The 15733-nt window shown below is 38.0% G+C and overlaps 1 protein-coding gene across 3 annotated transcripts in view; it reads right to left on the bottom strand.

Moving 5' to 3' along the window:
- CTNNA3 (catenin alpha 3) overlaps window positions 1-15733 on the bottom strand; it is a 533166-nt gene that overhangs the window by 172953 nt on the left and 344480 nt on the right. For all 3 annotated transcript variants that reach the window (XM_054204553.1, XM_054204552.1, XM_054204554.1), the window contains exon 10: window positions 13240-13332. In XM_054204553.1, coding sequence (XP_054060528.1) covers window positions 13240-13332 — 93 coding nt within the window. The remainder of the gene's footprint in view (window positions 1-13239; window positions 13333-15733) is intronic.

Here is a 15733-nt window from a genome sequence, read left to right as displayed (position 1 = left end):
ATTTGTTTAAGTGCCATTACCCTACATTTCCTATGAAAACTAGGAACTATGGAATGGCCTGAGCAAAAGAAATGAAGAACCGAAGACAATGAACTTTCAACTTGACACAAAAATGAGTTACTGAATAGACAGACAAGGAGAAAGCTTTAGGAGAGTTACACGGAGATAGGAACATGGAGGTCGAAAAGCCATAAAGTGTCTCTGGAAAGTATAGGTAGAAACAGTTTCGTGAACAAGTGGGACTGACAGACATCCTCAAATATATTCCATGTCACTCATGCAGACAGAAGAGCACAGCTTCAACTTTTCACCTGTTGCCACCACAGTCAAAGTTTCAAGCTGCAGCAAGCACTACCCTGCCCCTTCTGGTCCCTGGAAGTTTCTTCTGTCCTCCTGAGGCCACACTGTGTGCTACTGGCCCCTCACTGCAGACTCCAAGGACCTCGTTAGGTTTTCTCTCTCTGCTGCAACCTGCAAATGTTCAAATCTCCTTTTCCTGGTCCTCTCACCCAGTTAATCTTGAGGGACCTAAAACAACACAACTGTGAACAGAAGAAAAAGGCAGAAAGCGCACACCTACTATTTTCTTTCTTTCTCTTAGCAGGACTGCTTCCAGAACACCACTTCAGGTGAGGTACTTCAATAATAGCAGGACTGGCATGGGAGGGAGCCTGCTTACGGTTAAGTAAGAAGAGTCAATACTTGCAAGAAATATTTACATTCTCACAGCCTATTAATTCATTGAAACTGTTATCATTAAAGCTTCAGCTACAGTTGGTTTTACACATGAATGAAGTTCTATGTTTTTGTCCTAATGTTCTTAGTCACATGGTTAGAACATCCTCTTACTGTTAGAGGTTAATTAGGGTAAACATGCTTGACTAGGACAAATATTATCATCCTGTTATCAAAGCCTAACTTGAATTACTGGGTATCAGAAGTTATGTGGGTTAACAGTTCAATATTTGAGAAAGTTAACTGAAAGGGATGGGTCAGAGTGAATAAGGTAATTTAAGACTGATGTCCATTTAATATCCTAGTAGGAAGAGATGTGAACAATGTATTTGGAAGAAAAAAAATGTGAAAGCCAGCAACATTAGTGTTGCTCTTAACAAATCCAAAGTGTTCTACAAGTACACACCAAGTCGTCTGTGTAGCCTAGCAAACCTAAGAATAGTTGAAAGCACAACAATTCCACAACATACATAATGGCATCACCTCATCTGAAAAACTGAAATACAATTCTCATTGATTCATCCTGTAAAGGCATACAGGGGGAAAAATAGGCTTGAGAAACAATAATGAAAACACTGAGAACACCTGAAAGACACAGATCTTGGAGCTAACACATTAAGACAGCATCGTGAACATTATGTAAATGCATCACAACAACTAAGATACATTCTATATATTCAAGAACAAGGGAGGACTCTAAAATAAAATAATTATGTCCAGTAATATATTTTATATTAATGGAATTAGCCCCTAAGAATCAGCATCATATGACTTCATCGCAGAAGCGTAGTAAGATTTTGGTTACATTCCTATACATGAAGTAGAATACTGTACCTTAAAGAGAATAATTGTTTTCTCAGGGACATACATTTCCGTATGTAAGAGCACAGAACTATTCACTAACACCTTGAAGATTTTACAAGTTCCTCCAAAACAAATGTTGTGTCACACCACCAGATGTGTTACCCTGAGGCAGCTGCAAAGTGAAGCTGATATAATGCAACAGTTTCTTTGTAAACAACTGTAGTCCCAAAGATCCTCAACCCTTTATTTTAAGTGGTTTTTATTGGTGGGGTTCAGTTTTTTTCCCCCAGTGAAATACCTCCCACCAAGACAGTTTCAAATCACTTTTTTCCAGAATTCTCTCAAGCAAAATCCTCTACAGCCAAACAAAAAACCAAACCAAACCAAAAAAAAAAAAAAAGAAACAAGAAAATGGTGCAAAGTGAAAACAATGTACTGTCGATACTTTAGCAGGTATGCATGACAAAGATAAGCTAAGTAATTCCACATTTCCTCCTAGTTTTCATTTTCTGTCCTCTATTTCACATACACAGTCTGCACATCCTATGAGCTGAACGAAGTCCAAAAAACGACACAAAACCCTTGTTACTTTCCAGACAGTGAGGACAGTTCAGGGCAGGTAATGAGAAATTCAAATAACGAAAATCTCCCCCAGCACCCCCACTGCTCTAGGAAGGAATCTTTATTCCTCTGCTATTATTAAGAATCATTTCTGAAGCCCAAGTGCAGAAACTCATAATAATGATATTAGGTCCCTACACATCATTCACATTATCAACCTGTAAAAGAAGAACTCAACACTACCTAAATTGTATGTCACCCACTACCAAATAACCACTTTTTTCCCCCAGCTGTCGGTACTATTTTTCTAATGTCTTCAGTCCTTTAGTCTATTTTCCACATGCAGAAACCCCATCAGAATATTGATTTAAAATAGGATCAAGAAAGAGGCAAGCTGTTGCCTCCAACGGAAAGATGTACCACTAAGAAAATGAGAAACGGGGTGATTTTTGAAGCATCACTCATTATTTATACATGCCATGATTTAGGTATGGGTAAAACGAGTGCTGAAAGGATGCAGTGTGCTATCCAGAAAAAAATTCCTTATGAGATCATCTTTCCTCCCAGAAAACTATGCACCTATGGGTAATAATTTTGCCTTAGAGATACGTATCAAGCATCAACAGCAACAGAGTCTACATTCTTCAAGAATTTCAGTGATGCTATAGTAGAACACAAAGTCAGTGTAACTTTAGTTATTAATTTAACATTCATTTTACATTTTCCCAGAAAAAGTGGAAAAGAGATAGAAGTGGTATAATTAGAAACACAAATACCTTATCCCTATTTTATGCATAAACATAAACATGGGTTCACATGCAGCCAGCGTATCACATCACTCACCAAGTTCCAAAGAAAACAGAAAGAAAACTTTGCTTGAAATCGTTCTCTTTAAAATAGTAGTAGTGACAGCTTTAGGATGGTAAACAAAGCTTTTTCTAACTCAGAATAGCAAATTAGCCTAGACTCTGCATCAGTATCAACAATGAACAATCATCTAAGAGATACAGGAATCAAACAAACTGGTGGTGTAACTGGTACTTTTACTTCCAAAGCTGTTCTTACCGATACATTTCCTAATGACTTTTAATTTGGAAATTAGTAAAGTGCATAGTGAAACTGCCAAATATACTTTGCATTTATCATTCCGCAAATGTAACACAGAAAATCCACTTGCAGATCATGTTACCTCTCTTCAACTTCTTTAATGACATTTTAGAATTTTAGTTTCCAGGAAGAAATCACGGAAACACAAGAAGGGTAGTCATCTGCTGCCTTCAATTTGATGCTACTTCTACATAAACCATTCAAAAGTTCAATTTAAAAACTTGGAGGCTCATCAGAGATGTGAATCAGACAAAATTCGTAAGACTCGCCTCATCACACTTCTCCAGGTCAGACACTTCCCTGAGAGACATCCTACAATTTCCCCAAATCACAGAAGTCTGACCCTGCACCAATGAAAAGGTGGGTGTGCAGGGAATAGAAGAAAAAAAAATAATAAATTCTTGTGCCTTTGTTTTCCAAGCTTGTCAGAAGACACTAGAAATTGCCAAAATGCTTGTTCCTTAGCTGCAGTTCATAAAACATACATGCACATACAAGAACGTGGACCATGCAGTCCCCCGTCAATGCTGCAGCTACATCAAACTTGATGTCTACCTCATTCAGTTCCCTTGGGGCTTGCCAGACTAAGTGCTTCCATCTGTTCCCCACCATCTACATCACCAGCTGCCTTCAGGGTGGTCAAGCACCCATGAGGATCCCCATCTCATTTCCAATATTCCTGTTGAAAAACATCTCAAAATTAGGTAAAACGCTGGTAACAGTGATAGGCCCAATGCACAGAACAAAGTCATGTCAGATGGAACCACATATCAATGATTTTAGCTTCTTGTTTCAGAAGAGGCATGTGTTCCCTTGTCAACCTATGCTATTTATACCTCTCTATTTCTATCACTGCATGCTATAGCTATTTATATTCTCTGCTCTTCATTGCTGTCCGCCCCTCTCTTCCAAAAACCATGCAAAACTACAACTTTTAACAGTGGTATTATTTTGCTGTCTTGTACTACTCTAAGCGTTCCTACTGTATGACCACCCTCCTCCCCAGAAGCAGCAGGGTTTTTTTTTAATCACAAGTCTCTAATAATGATATTTTATTACCTTTCTTTCCTTCCCTGGCATTCTGCTCCAGGACTGTCACCAACAAAATGTGGCATCTCAGGAAAACTTACAAATTCAGAAAAAAGGATGGAGGTGAAGAGATAAAAAAGAAGTACCTTTCCAGGACGAATACTTCCAAGTTTTAAAGGCACAGGGGAAAATAAATTGTTTATAAAACATTCATAGCACTTTTGTGCAGTATGAATCTACAGCAAATGCCCTCCAGCGACTTTAAGAAACTCGATCATTCTCATGTCTTATTTCCACTAAGTGCAGGTGGGACGAGCAGAAGAGGATAAAACAGAACAGCTTCTGTACTGCCACAGAAGTTGAGGCTACTCAACTTTTTATTATGGTATTTTTACTTAGTATTACAAACTGAGAATTTGTTGAGGATTCTGTTCTAACGCAACAGACACTGGAAGATCCAAGTTGAGGCTAAAAACCGCAAGGTATTTTGTAGTTAATTATTCTCTCTCCAAATAGTATCATAAAACAGCCAAGCAGCCACATCCAACATGAGACTTTCAGGGGAATCTAAGAGTCAGATCATTATTTTTTTTGCCCTTCAAACTGTTTATTGGCAAAGTGCAAGCCAAAGCAAACATCCAGCTATGTCTATTTGTATAAGAGCATAAAGCATTAGGCCTTCCAATACATTCTGGTGGCCCACAGCTTTAAGATTCCATAGTACCACAAGATTCCAGTACCAGCTGGAAATGCCATGCACTTCATCATCTTTTTAAAACAACAACCCTCCATTTCCACAAACAGAAAAAGGTAACAACCTACAACTACAAACGTCAGTAACGGCCCTCTACTCCACTCTGGTGAGACCCCACCTGGAGTATTGCATCCAGCTCTGGAGTCTTCAGCAAAAGAAAGACATGGACCTACTGGAGCAAGTCCAGAGGAGGGCCACGAAGATGAGCAGAGGGCTGGAGCACCTCTGCTGTGAAGACAGGCTGAGAGAGTTGGGGTTGTTCAGCCTGGAGAAGAGAAGGCTCCAGGGAGACCTTGTAGCAGCCTTCCCGTACCTAAAGGGGACCTACAGGAGAGATGGGGAGGGACTCTTTATCAGGGAGTGGAGTGACAGGACACGGGGTAACGGTTTCAAACTGAAGGAGGGGAGATTTAGATTGGATATTAGAAAGAAATTCTTTACTGTAAGGGTGGCGAGACATTGGAACAAGCTGCCCAGGGAGTTTATGGATGCCCCATCCCTGGAAGTGTTCAAGACCAGGCTGGATGGGGCTTTGAGCAGCCTGGTCTAGTGGGAGGTGTCCCTGCCCATGGCAGGGGCGTTAGAACTAGACGATCTTTAAGGTCCCTTCCAACCCAAACCATTCTATGATTCTATAAATGATGCTAGAAGACACAAGGAAGGTTTTCTTATTTGTATCATTTTCAGTCCTTGTCAGATAGCCCAACTGGAAACTGGAGCACAGCTGGTTTTGTACATGTTCCTTTTCTGCAAATTGCCCATCACATTAAGACTGCAATGTTCTGATGGTACAAAGGATCATCCATCCAAACAGGATCATATATTGTGATGATACTCGAGGACTAGACTAACAACTTTTTACATGTCTCCTGGTAGCTGATAAGAACAACTATCTACTAATACTGAAAACAAACATTAACTTTTAACACCAAAACTGTGCCACTGTCTCCTCAACGTGGCATTAGTCTGTTCCTCCTTTAGACTCCTTTTCTCTCATTCCTTGAGCCAGCAAGCAGTGTTCCTACATCCATATGGCAAACCTACATCAGGCAACTGACTAGAATGAAAACTAACCTTCTCGCTTGCTTCCCAGCTTAATTCTCAGCTGCATCAGTTTCCTGATCCAGAGCACTGAATGGCTGTATGATGGCTACTGTTAGTCACAAGGGAAGCAGGTAGAAATAACAGCTTGAGAGTAGCACTGATGATGTATACCAGATTAACCTGGTTGTGGAAGAAAGGTGTAAGAGAAGGAATTAAACAGGAATGTTCAAGCAGACTACCATAGCTATCAAGGTTAATGACGATTTCTTCATTAACTTCAGCAGCTAACATGGTGAAAACCTACATGAAAAATGTATCACTTCACCAAAATACCTTTCCTTTAGTTTTAGAAGTATTATTATTAAAGCATGATAGGTACTTTTAATTAATCTCTCAATTGAAAGGCTGGGGATGATATTTAAGATGTCTGATATTGTTAGAGATACTAACATCCGTTCTCTCTCTTTTATAGCAGATGGTAAAGAACTCACTGATTTACCATGTTCTCCCCCATTACTTCTGCCCTTGCACAAGACTGCTGTATTCAAAGCAAATGGTATTAAGACAGATAAAAGGAGATGCCACACAGACAGTTCAACCAAGAAGATGAAACAATTGTCATTATTAAAGTGATATTGGTGAGGAGTTTTTATGAGGCTAATAAAAAAGTTCAGTGTCCCCCACCATTTAATGTACCAGAGCAAATAACAAAATGGATGATTGATTTTCTCTCATGAAAAAGTAAATATATAGAAAATGTGAACTGCTAGCTTCAAAAAGCCACAGCATCATAAAATATATAATTAAACTCCCATACTGAAAAATGTAACACATCAAAAGATGCTGCCCACTTATGAGCTATCAAGTCTCATTTCTGTGAGCAAGAATTTTCAGGTTTGTTCAACACAGTACCTACTTTCTAGAAAATGACACAGAAGCAAATAATATCCATCTATCTGTATCAACCCAAAAGGGCTAAACAATTTACGCATAAATCAAAACATAGCTCAAAGAAAAGACTAAATTGCCCGGTTCATTCATAAGGGAAAAACAAAAAAAAATTTTTTGAGGAAAAAAAAAAGGGACATTCACATTTAAAGCTTGAGCAAAACTTATAAGAAGCATAACAAAGTTATGATCGTAGTTTTAAGAAAGAATGCACAGAACATGCATGCCTTGCCTGGAAATTGAATATTGCCTTCTCAGTTGAATATTCGCACGCGTGGGGCACAGTGCTGTAACTATTACCGAGGACTTCCATGCTACTTTGCACCAAATTGTAGGTGTAATCAATATACTTTGGAAGAGGACAGAATACAAGTGGCTTGTGGGCTGGAGTGGAGATGCTTTGTCTGGATCTTTTCTATAGACAAACATACACGCACACTCTCCAAAAAACACCTCAGCTCCTCAACTCTTGGTTCCACAGTATTTCTGAATTTACTGATAAACACAGACCGCTTCACATGATCCTAAAAAGTGACAGGCTTAATACTGTCTCCTAGAGACAGGAAAGAAAGTATCACTACAACAGCGCTGAAATTACTAAAATTCAAAGAAAGGAAGGATGCAGGGGCTCGTTTCTTGCAAGGAGCCCTGGAATCTTTTGCCATTCTCTCTTATCTTTTGCGTATCTCTCACAGATACATGTGCCAACAGAGAAGGAGATCTGTAATATGAAAATACAGCAGTCAGTTCCAGACAGTCACGATGGCATTGAAAAACCATTGCTAGACAAACCAAATACAAAATGTTAAAGACAGCTGTCAGATCAGTCCTTGAATGGCCTGAAAATACTACGTGTATAAATATATTCCCACTGATCAGCTCAGCATCATGCTTACCCTAAGAACTCTCCACGTTACTTAAACTACCACACTGATTTATTTACAAACTCACACAACTAAAAAATTCAGCTTCTATCTTTAGAGGTATTTTAATAGTCACACACCAAACAATATTTAAAAGAACTAACAGCATATGAAGTTCCAAGCAGCAAGAAAAGATGGCACTGAGAATTACAGCTATATCTTCCACAAATGTGCCAAGTATTAGGCTCATTTCATTAGGGGCTTTTTGGTTTGTTTGGGTTTTTTTAAGGTATTGTAGAAGGGGAAAAGAACAGCAAATACAAAAATAAAAACCAACTGCAAAAATGAACCAAGATACCATACACTAAGTACATCAGAGATTAGTGCACAGGTAACACACGTCAATACATACCACACATTTTCATACATTTAAAAACACACAGTTTTAAATTCTGTTAACATTTCATCTAAACAGAATGACATATTCTGAGTTGTTCAATTAATAAAGAGACAGAAAACACAGCCACCAATTAGAAGCTGGATCACACTTCATGTTTCTGCATACACACTGGGAAAAATCAAGGATTTAGGGGCCTATAAAGAGGCTGATGAAGATTCTGGCTGGAGAAACAGTCCTGGAATTGAGGAAACATCCTGGAAGTCAGGAAAACACGTGGAAACAAATAGTGGGAGACACCCAGGGACCCTGGACGGTAAGGCCCGAGACAGGTGAGTGCAAACAGGATGTACAGGACAAAACCATCATAACTTTCTGCACAACCTTCCTGGACTAGCAGCAATCTCCCCACTGGGAAGGAAAGTTGAGATCTAGTGAATATAACACTGTGGGGAAAACAAATGAGTAAGCACATGTGGTATCATCAAGCAGAGTAAAAACTGATCTCGCTAGTTCTTAAATAAACCCTAGTACCCAGATCTACCGTTGGTTGTAACCCTGTCTTGCTTGTGACAAAGTTTCTGGCCCATCATAAGGCACTCACTTTTCCTTGTATGTACTCAGTAAATGATGTGTAACGGGCACTTCTTTTTAGCCAATAGCTTGAATACAAAGATAAGAACCAGGTGGACATCATTCTCAGAGCCAGTTATCACTATCTGAGCATGCACATTTCACATGAGAAGTGACCAAATTTAACTGGCTCAGCATGCATTTCATATCCATTGAATCAATGTCTTCCACATAAGACATTGTGCATCAACCATAGCTAGCTATAAAGAAGGACATTTATGTCTTTGCAAACTTCCTCCAGTGGCTTAGGAATAAAATGTTCTAAATAATAAAATGCTTATAAATAAATAAATAAAATTTCTAAATAAATAAAATGTTCTAAAATACACTGCAATATCTACTTTAGGTTCTCATATATATTCCTGGTTAGGTGCAAGTTAAGAAGAGAAAAGAGGTGACAGCGTCACATACATTTAAAATAGCTCAAGGTGCTGACTCTCTTTTCATTATTTTGAGGCTATTTTCCCTCACCTCCATTTTTATTTTTTAAACACAAAGAGCAACTCAACCTCTAACGGATTTCCTGTTACGTGGATTTCTTTCTCACCTAATAGCTTTATAATTAGATAGTTTCTCTCTACCTCTCAATACTTAAAGAGAAAAATAAAAATCACCAAAAATACTAACATCTGAGGTTCTAGTTGTGCTAGTGCAAACCTTGTCTTTTTCTAAATATCTGATAAATTTTTGCATGGGATTGAACGATTTTGCAAAGTTTATTTGTCATCAAATAAAGCTAAACCATGAACATTCATGTATTTTTCCTGTATTTTGCTTCCTTGGACTATGTACCAGAACAGACATGTTCTAATCACCCTGCACCATTTTGGTAACTAGCAGTAAGCTCTAGCAAGATCTGAGTCAGCATGATCTCATCTTCAAAGGAAGTGAGCCTAAAATTTGCTTTTTCGGGTATGGGTCTGCCAAAACAAGTTCAAACCTTCTGCTGCTTAAAACTCTCCAAGGGATCTTTATGCTAATAAAAAGGCTCTAGCCAGAGCCCTCTGACATGCTGAAGCTCTTCCCAGATGCTGCCCTGAGATTAGCCAATTCTGATCTCTGCTTTGAAACATCTGTTCCAGCTTTAGGCTCAAGGTCATTCTTCCCCTCAAAACCAGCAGCTCAGGATGCGTTTGCATTAACTCTCTTGGCACTCCCTGGCTTCCATTCCCTCAGGGAAGAAAATGTCATTATCTCTCATTATGTGCATCACAGCACCACCACTACGTGTGTTTCTTACAAACATGAATTTCAGAGAGAATCAGCACACCTTCACCTACCATGGCTGCTGTTCAACCTTATTTCTCTGCTCTCCTGCAACACTCTATCCTTATCCTAGTTTAAGTCACATATCTATGGCCTTCAATGCCATCCAAAATCTGATCAATGGCTTCCTTCTCACCTCCTCCTTCCTTCAAGAGCCTGTTGCAGAACACATCCTTATTCCTCAAGCTTATCCCTCAGCAGAGCTCCCCAACCCAGCAAAACCAGAGGCCTAACTCAGGAGAGGTAAGGAAAGAGCACCCAGCACTAACATAGAAGCAAGGTCAAATAATGGGCTAGCTCTTCCTTAGACACAAATACACAGGTTTTTCCAGGTCTTCTCCCTTGTTCCTCTTGTTAGCCTGGTGTGCCAGACATACTTGTTGAACCACCTGAAAGCTGACTATCCCAAATAGGAGGTGAATGTAAAACCCTATCAAGAATTTTGAAAGACAAGCCAGACCCTTGTCTGCTTATCACTGGTTTCCCACTTCTAGGATATTTTTCCATCTCTACATTGACAAGAGCACTAAATATTAGAGGAATCAGAGCGTTCTTCAAATGTGCCACTGATCTGAAGCACTAAGGAAAACAACCCCAAGATCTGTATTAGCAAAACAGCTCTACAGACTTATATCCTTGCTGTTCAAAAATAGATGTTTGTTTGCTTCTCTGTGTTCTTTTCCTTTTCTTTCTTTTTCATGCATTTAATGAGGTCATGATTTTGTTGGCACACCAGGAACGTAACATGGACTTCAACACAGAACAAGTGACATTGTAGATTTTACTGCCCTGATAACACTCAGGACAATTCTCCCAACCAAGAGCTAATAACATGAACAAAAATAACTCTACCTTCATCAAAACATACACTAGCAGCTCTTTATTTCTTTTTCTGTTCATTATTACTGATTTAACATTAATTATTATTAAAATTTATTTCTCATTAAGTATTCTTGCTATTTCAGGAACAACAGGCATTATGTGGGTCTTATCAGCTCTAACATACATGCATAGCTTATTTCATTTATTGAACAGTCAAAATATTCACTAATAATCTCACTTGAGAAAAAAAATACGGTTCAGAATCAACTCTCTACATTTTAACTACAGTACAGTATAATTAATATAACATAAGCATGTTTATGAATTCTAACAATTAAAAGGCTTTCCTCCAGGGTTTGCCAATTCTGTGTCTGCTTTTTTTCCCCCACAGTGCTACATGGGAAGTTTTGGTGGTCAAATCCACAGAAATCCCAGACTCCAAGGCATTTTCTGTAGGTGTTGTTTTTGTTGCTCTTTTTTTGGTTGGTGTGTTTGGGCTGAGAGTTTTGGGGTTTTTTTTCCTATTTTAGTTCAGCCATTTCAGATTTCAATCCAAACCACTGGTTTCCTTCAATAAATACATTTTTCAGAGCACGTTAAATCCCATTTTTTACTCTAACGTTTTAAGAACATTGGGGAGTTCTACATGCAAATTTCCCCTTTCCAAACTCTAACTGATATACCCTGCAGGGATCTTAAGAGATAATTATTTTCCCTGTGGAGGATTTTTAAATGATATGGCATAATCTGATTTACTGAAAAATGCAGGAGCCTTATTCTGCTATTTCTTACTTAGGTAAAATGCCAATTGCTTTCGCAGGGAATGGTCCTTATCTAAGAGAGCAGCAAATCCTGCACAATAAAGACACCATTAATAATAATATAATCTTATCATGTGCATACCACATTCTCTGTTTAGACAAATCTATAATCATCAACTAATTCACCCCTGTTTTACCCCAAGGTTAAAAAAAAAGGGGAAAAAAACGAACAAGAAACTTCCATTTTACTACAGGAAATTAAAACCCTAGCAACTTAAATGGCTGTGGAGAAAAATCAATATTTTAGTCAAAATTAGATTTTAGGAGCTTCTGGTATCAGATGCAATACTGAAAGTGTAGGTATTCAATTAAAAAGCTACATCTGGTTGTACCATAAAGTATTATAAAGGTGCACTTGTGCCCCTGGAGAAACAAAGAAGCTGGAAGAAGCTATTCATTAATTCTTCTTACAAGCCAGCAATCTTCTTACAAAAGCAGTAACACATTAAATCAAGTGGGATGTTAAACACAGAACTGTATAAGTTCTAAAAACAGACTTTGAAACTGAATGATTGAAAAAAAAACAAAAACCAACCCAACACTGATCTGTGGTATTTTCAGAATATCACATTTCCTTGATAGAAGCTGGTTTTTCCCCAAGTCTTGCATTTACTCAACAGGTGTAAAATGGACTTCTCAAGCTTGTAATTGAACATATTATTAATATTTGCTCTTCACCTTCTATTTCAACTACATCTAGCATTCAAAAACACAAAAGGGTTTATACTTAGGCCACTGTGTAAACTACAGTGTTTTTCAAAGAACTAACAATCTTGAAATTACGCAGCCTCAAGGCTGAAACACTCAGATCAGATTCACACAGATCAGTAAAATCTTTGCTCTAAACAGATCTAACTGTAGAAGGTTTTATATCTCCGTAATTCTGAATGTGACAAATACAGAGCAAATACACTTTTAATAAGATAGTAAGTATCAAAAACCTGTCTGTAGCTGTGCTGGTTTTCACTCATTTGCTTAAGACAAAAGCTCAAGCTTTTGAATTGGTGATTATCAGAAGAATTCATGCTTTAACATTCACATACACAAAAAAAACCCCAACAAGTAGTAATACTATTTCAAGTTAAAGGTCAACATATGTATTGCTTTCCAAAAGTAAAAATACTCCCAATTTGCCTATCATGATACACTGTTCATTCAATTGGATTTAATTTCAGAAACAGAGCAGCGTGTTTCTTCAATTGGAATTTTTACAGCTTTTTAAAAACTCCCAATCAATACAGACTATTAACAATTCCTATGTTAACCACTAAGAAAAAAATAAAGTAACTGACTATTTGGGTTTGATTTATCATTAGGTCTCCATTTACTAACTAAGCTGTGTAAATGGAAGGTGAATTTAGATTGAAGGAGCATGACTGAACATCTATGTTGTGTGACAAAAATACAGTGTATGGCTCAGTGCGCTGTACTGGGAATTAGTTGAAAAAGTCATACCTGTGGGCATAACGTCTCTATGTGATTAGCTGCCATTTGGACAATTTTCATTCCATCTTCATTTGTTGACAATGAACAAGCAAGATTAGCAACCTTAAATAAACAAACAAACAAACAGTTTTGTAAGTAAGTATTCATCCCCAGACACTCAAACTTGCCAAAAACATCTCTGTGAGAAAGCCTTTATTTGGGTAAATTAGTTTGCTGAAGAACATATTTGAACAAGGCAACATGGGGCGGGAGGGGGAAGATGTGGAAAGGGGTGACAGCAAGAAATCTAGTGGCCTCTCCCTAATTTAGCTTCCACACCTAATAGCTGCAGAGTGGTGTTTATATAACATCAGGAAATTTCAAAGTTCCTACGGCTTCAGCCAGATTGATTGTGATCATGCCTATTAATTTTTCAGAGCCCTTCAAACCATGTCCAGCTTTTTAATTTTATTTTTAAACTTACTTTTAAGACCTTAAAGATCAAATAACATTTGCCTTGATTTGTGGTAATGAAGTACAGAATGATTTATGCCCTCAGCTGCCCACAGATCGTTATACTAATTAGTGGTACAATTTTCTACTGAAATAGTCCTATCAGTGCAACTTACACTGAAAACGTGTAAGAAAATTTGAAATCTGTGAAAGAAAAAGTCTATCTTCCATTTTATTTTACTTTTACTATACACCATGGAGATACAGCTTACTTTATAGGAAAAAAGCTCTTCCATGATGCTCCACAGTCCAGCAAGTTTGAAAAGATCATGGAAAAAGAGCACTCGCGTCAGCCCACTGCAACTCAACATCAACAGTCTGTAACAGACAGACTTGACAAAGGCAAAAGAGGGGCTGGGATACCAGGATCCAGCAGACCCTTTCGTCCTACTGAAGTCATGTAAGGTCTTTATGTAAACTACTACACACTTGTTAGTCTTCAGAGCCTTCACAGAAGTAGCTGTATTACATATATATCACTCCGATGGTAATGTAGATCAAGAACTGCCTGAGAAACAGACTTCCGTCTGTAGTGCTGCAAACACCAACACAGATATAAACATAGGTATGCATAGTTAATTTGTAATTACTCAAAACTCATGCAATGAGTTCTACAGTCCAGCTGCTCCAAAATAAAAGCAAGTCTTCATTTATCAACATTTTAGGACACTATTTCTAACAATAGTTCAACAATGATCTATTATGAAAGGCTTTTATTACTCTTACTTAATTGATGTAAATAATTACAAGGAATTAGTGCATAGCCAAATTAATTATTTTCCTATACAAAATTAAGAAGAGACTAAGTAAAACACTTTCTGAAGAGGATGAGGGCTGGAATGCATGGCCATCCATGTACACCTGTGCCTATACAGAAATACTTTACACACCTATCCCTGGTATTCCAATACAAGTCACTGGTTCCCCACCCGTGTGATGTGCTATCTTGTCCACATAAGAAAAATACGAGTTAAGGCTGGAGAAATTCAATTTTCATAGATGCGCTCAAATTGTATTATCTTTTATTTGAAGTAAACTGCCATGGGTTTTTTAACATAATATCTGACAAAAACTGCTTTTGATCCTACGTTTCCCCTCCTGACTCTTCAGCTGTAAATTACCTACAGATGTTTTGCCTTTCCCTCAAAAAAAATAGTTATTTTTATTTGGATTGAAGATCGAGGTTTTCCAATATTGGTTACAACAACTAATTCATGTTGGTTTGAATATTTTCATTTCCTTGCCCCAGTCACTGAGCTGCTTGTGTATCCCAAAGGCAACACTACATTCATTCACACTGCATTATTATACCATCATATACAAAAAGAAGCACTCTACAAGACTCAGTGGAAATACTATTGATCTATTTCTTAGAAGAGCTTCTCAATGCCTAAAGGAATAACATTTCAAAGGTTAAAAAAGAAAAAAAAAAAAAAAGGCAATGCAAGCCATTCTGCCAGGACGAAACAGACTCTCCCAGCAGCTTTTTCTCTTTGCCATAAGGTTCCTCACGTTTTCCAATTTCATTTCTTAGTTCCCAGAAACACTTTAATTTCTTGGGATCCACTGCAAACATGTGCAATATGTGGCTCCTGTTTATCAGTAAGAACTCGTTTAAGATTGAGTGCTCTTCTGTAAGTAGTACATGTTTTGTCCCTGTCTTGATGTGCACGGCAGATACAGAAACAGCTTAAAACAAATTTTATCCTGTTTCCCTGTAGCACTGGCTGAAACATTTCAGTACAAACCCAGTCCTTGATATAATTTGTGTCAGAGAATAACTGAGTAATAGTTTATGTTGGAAGAGGTTTCCAGAGGTCATGCAGTCCAACCCCCTGCTCAAAATGTGAGAATGAACTCTGAACCAACCTATGCAGTGGCTCTACATAGCAGATCAGCACCTGGGGAAAAATTATGTACATGTTATCAGATCACGTCAAAGATTAAAAAAAGCGTGGCTCTTCTCTGACAAAACAAACTCAGGATGGGAGGGCTTTCTTAATCTACAAGT

This window comes from Rissa tridactyla, chromosome 6 (assembly GCF_028500815.1).
Source record: "Rissa tridactyla isolate bRisTri1 chromosome 6, bRisTri1.patW.cur.20221130, whole genome shotgun sequence".
In the NCBI taxonomy this organism is placed as follows: Eukaryota; Metazoa; Chordata; class Aves; order Charadriiformes; family Laridae; genus Rissa; species Rissa tridactyla.
The sequence above is the reverse complement of the archived record's forward strand: the minus strand, read 5'-3'. Positions and strand labels throughout refer to the sequence as shown.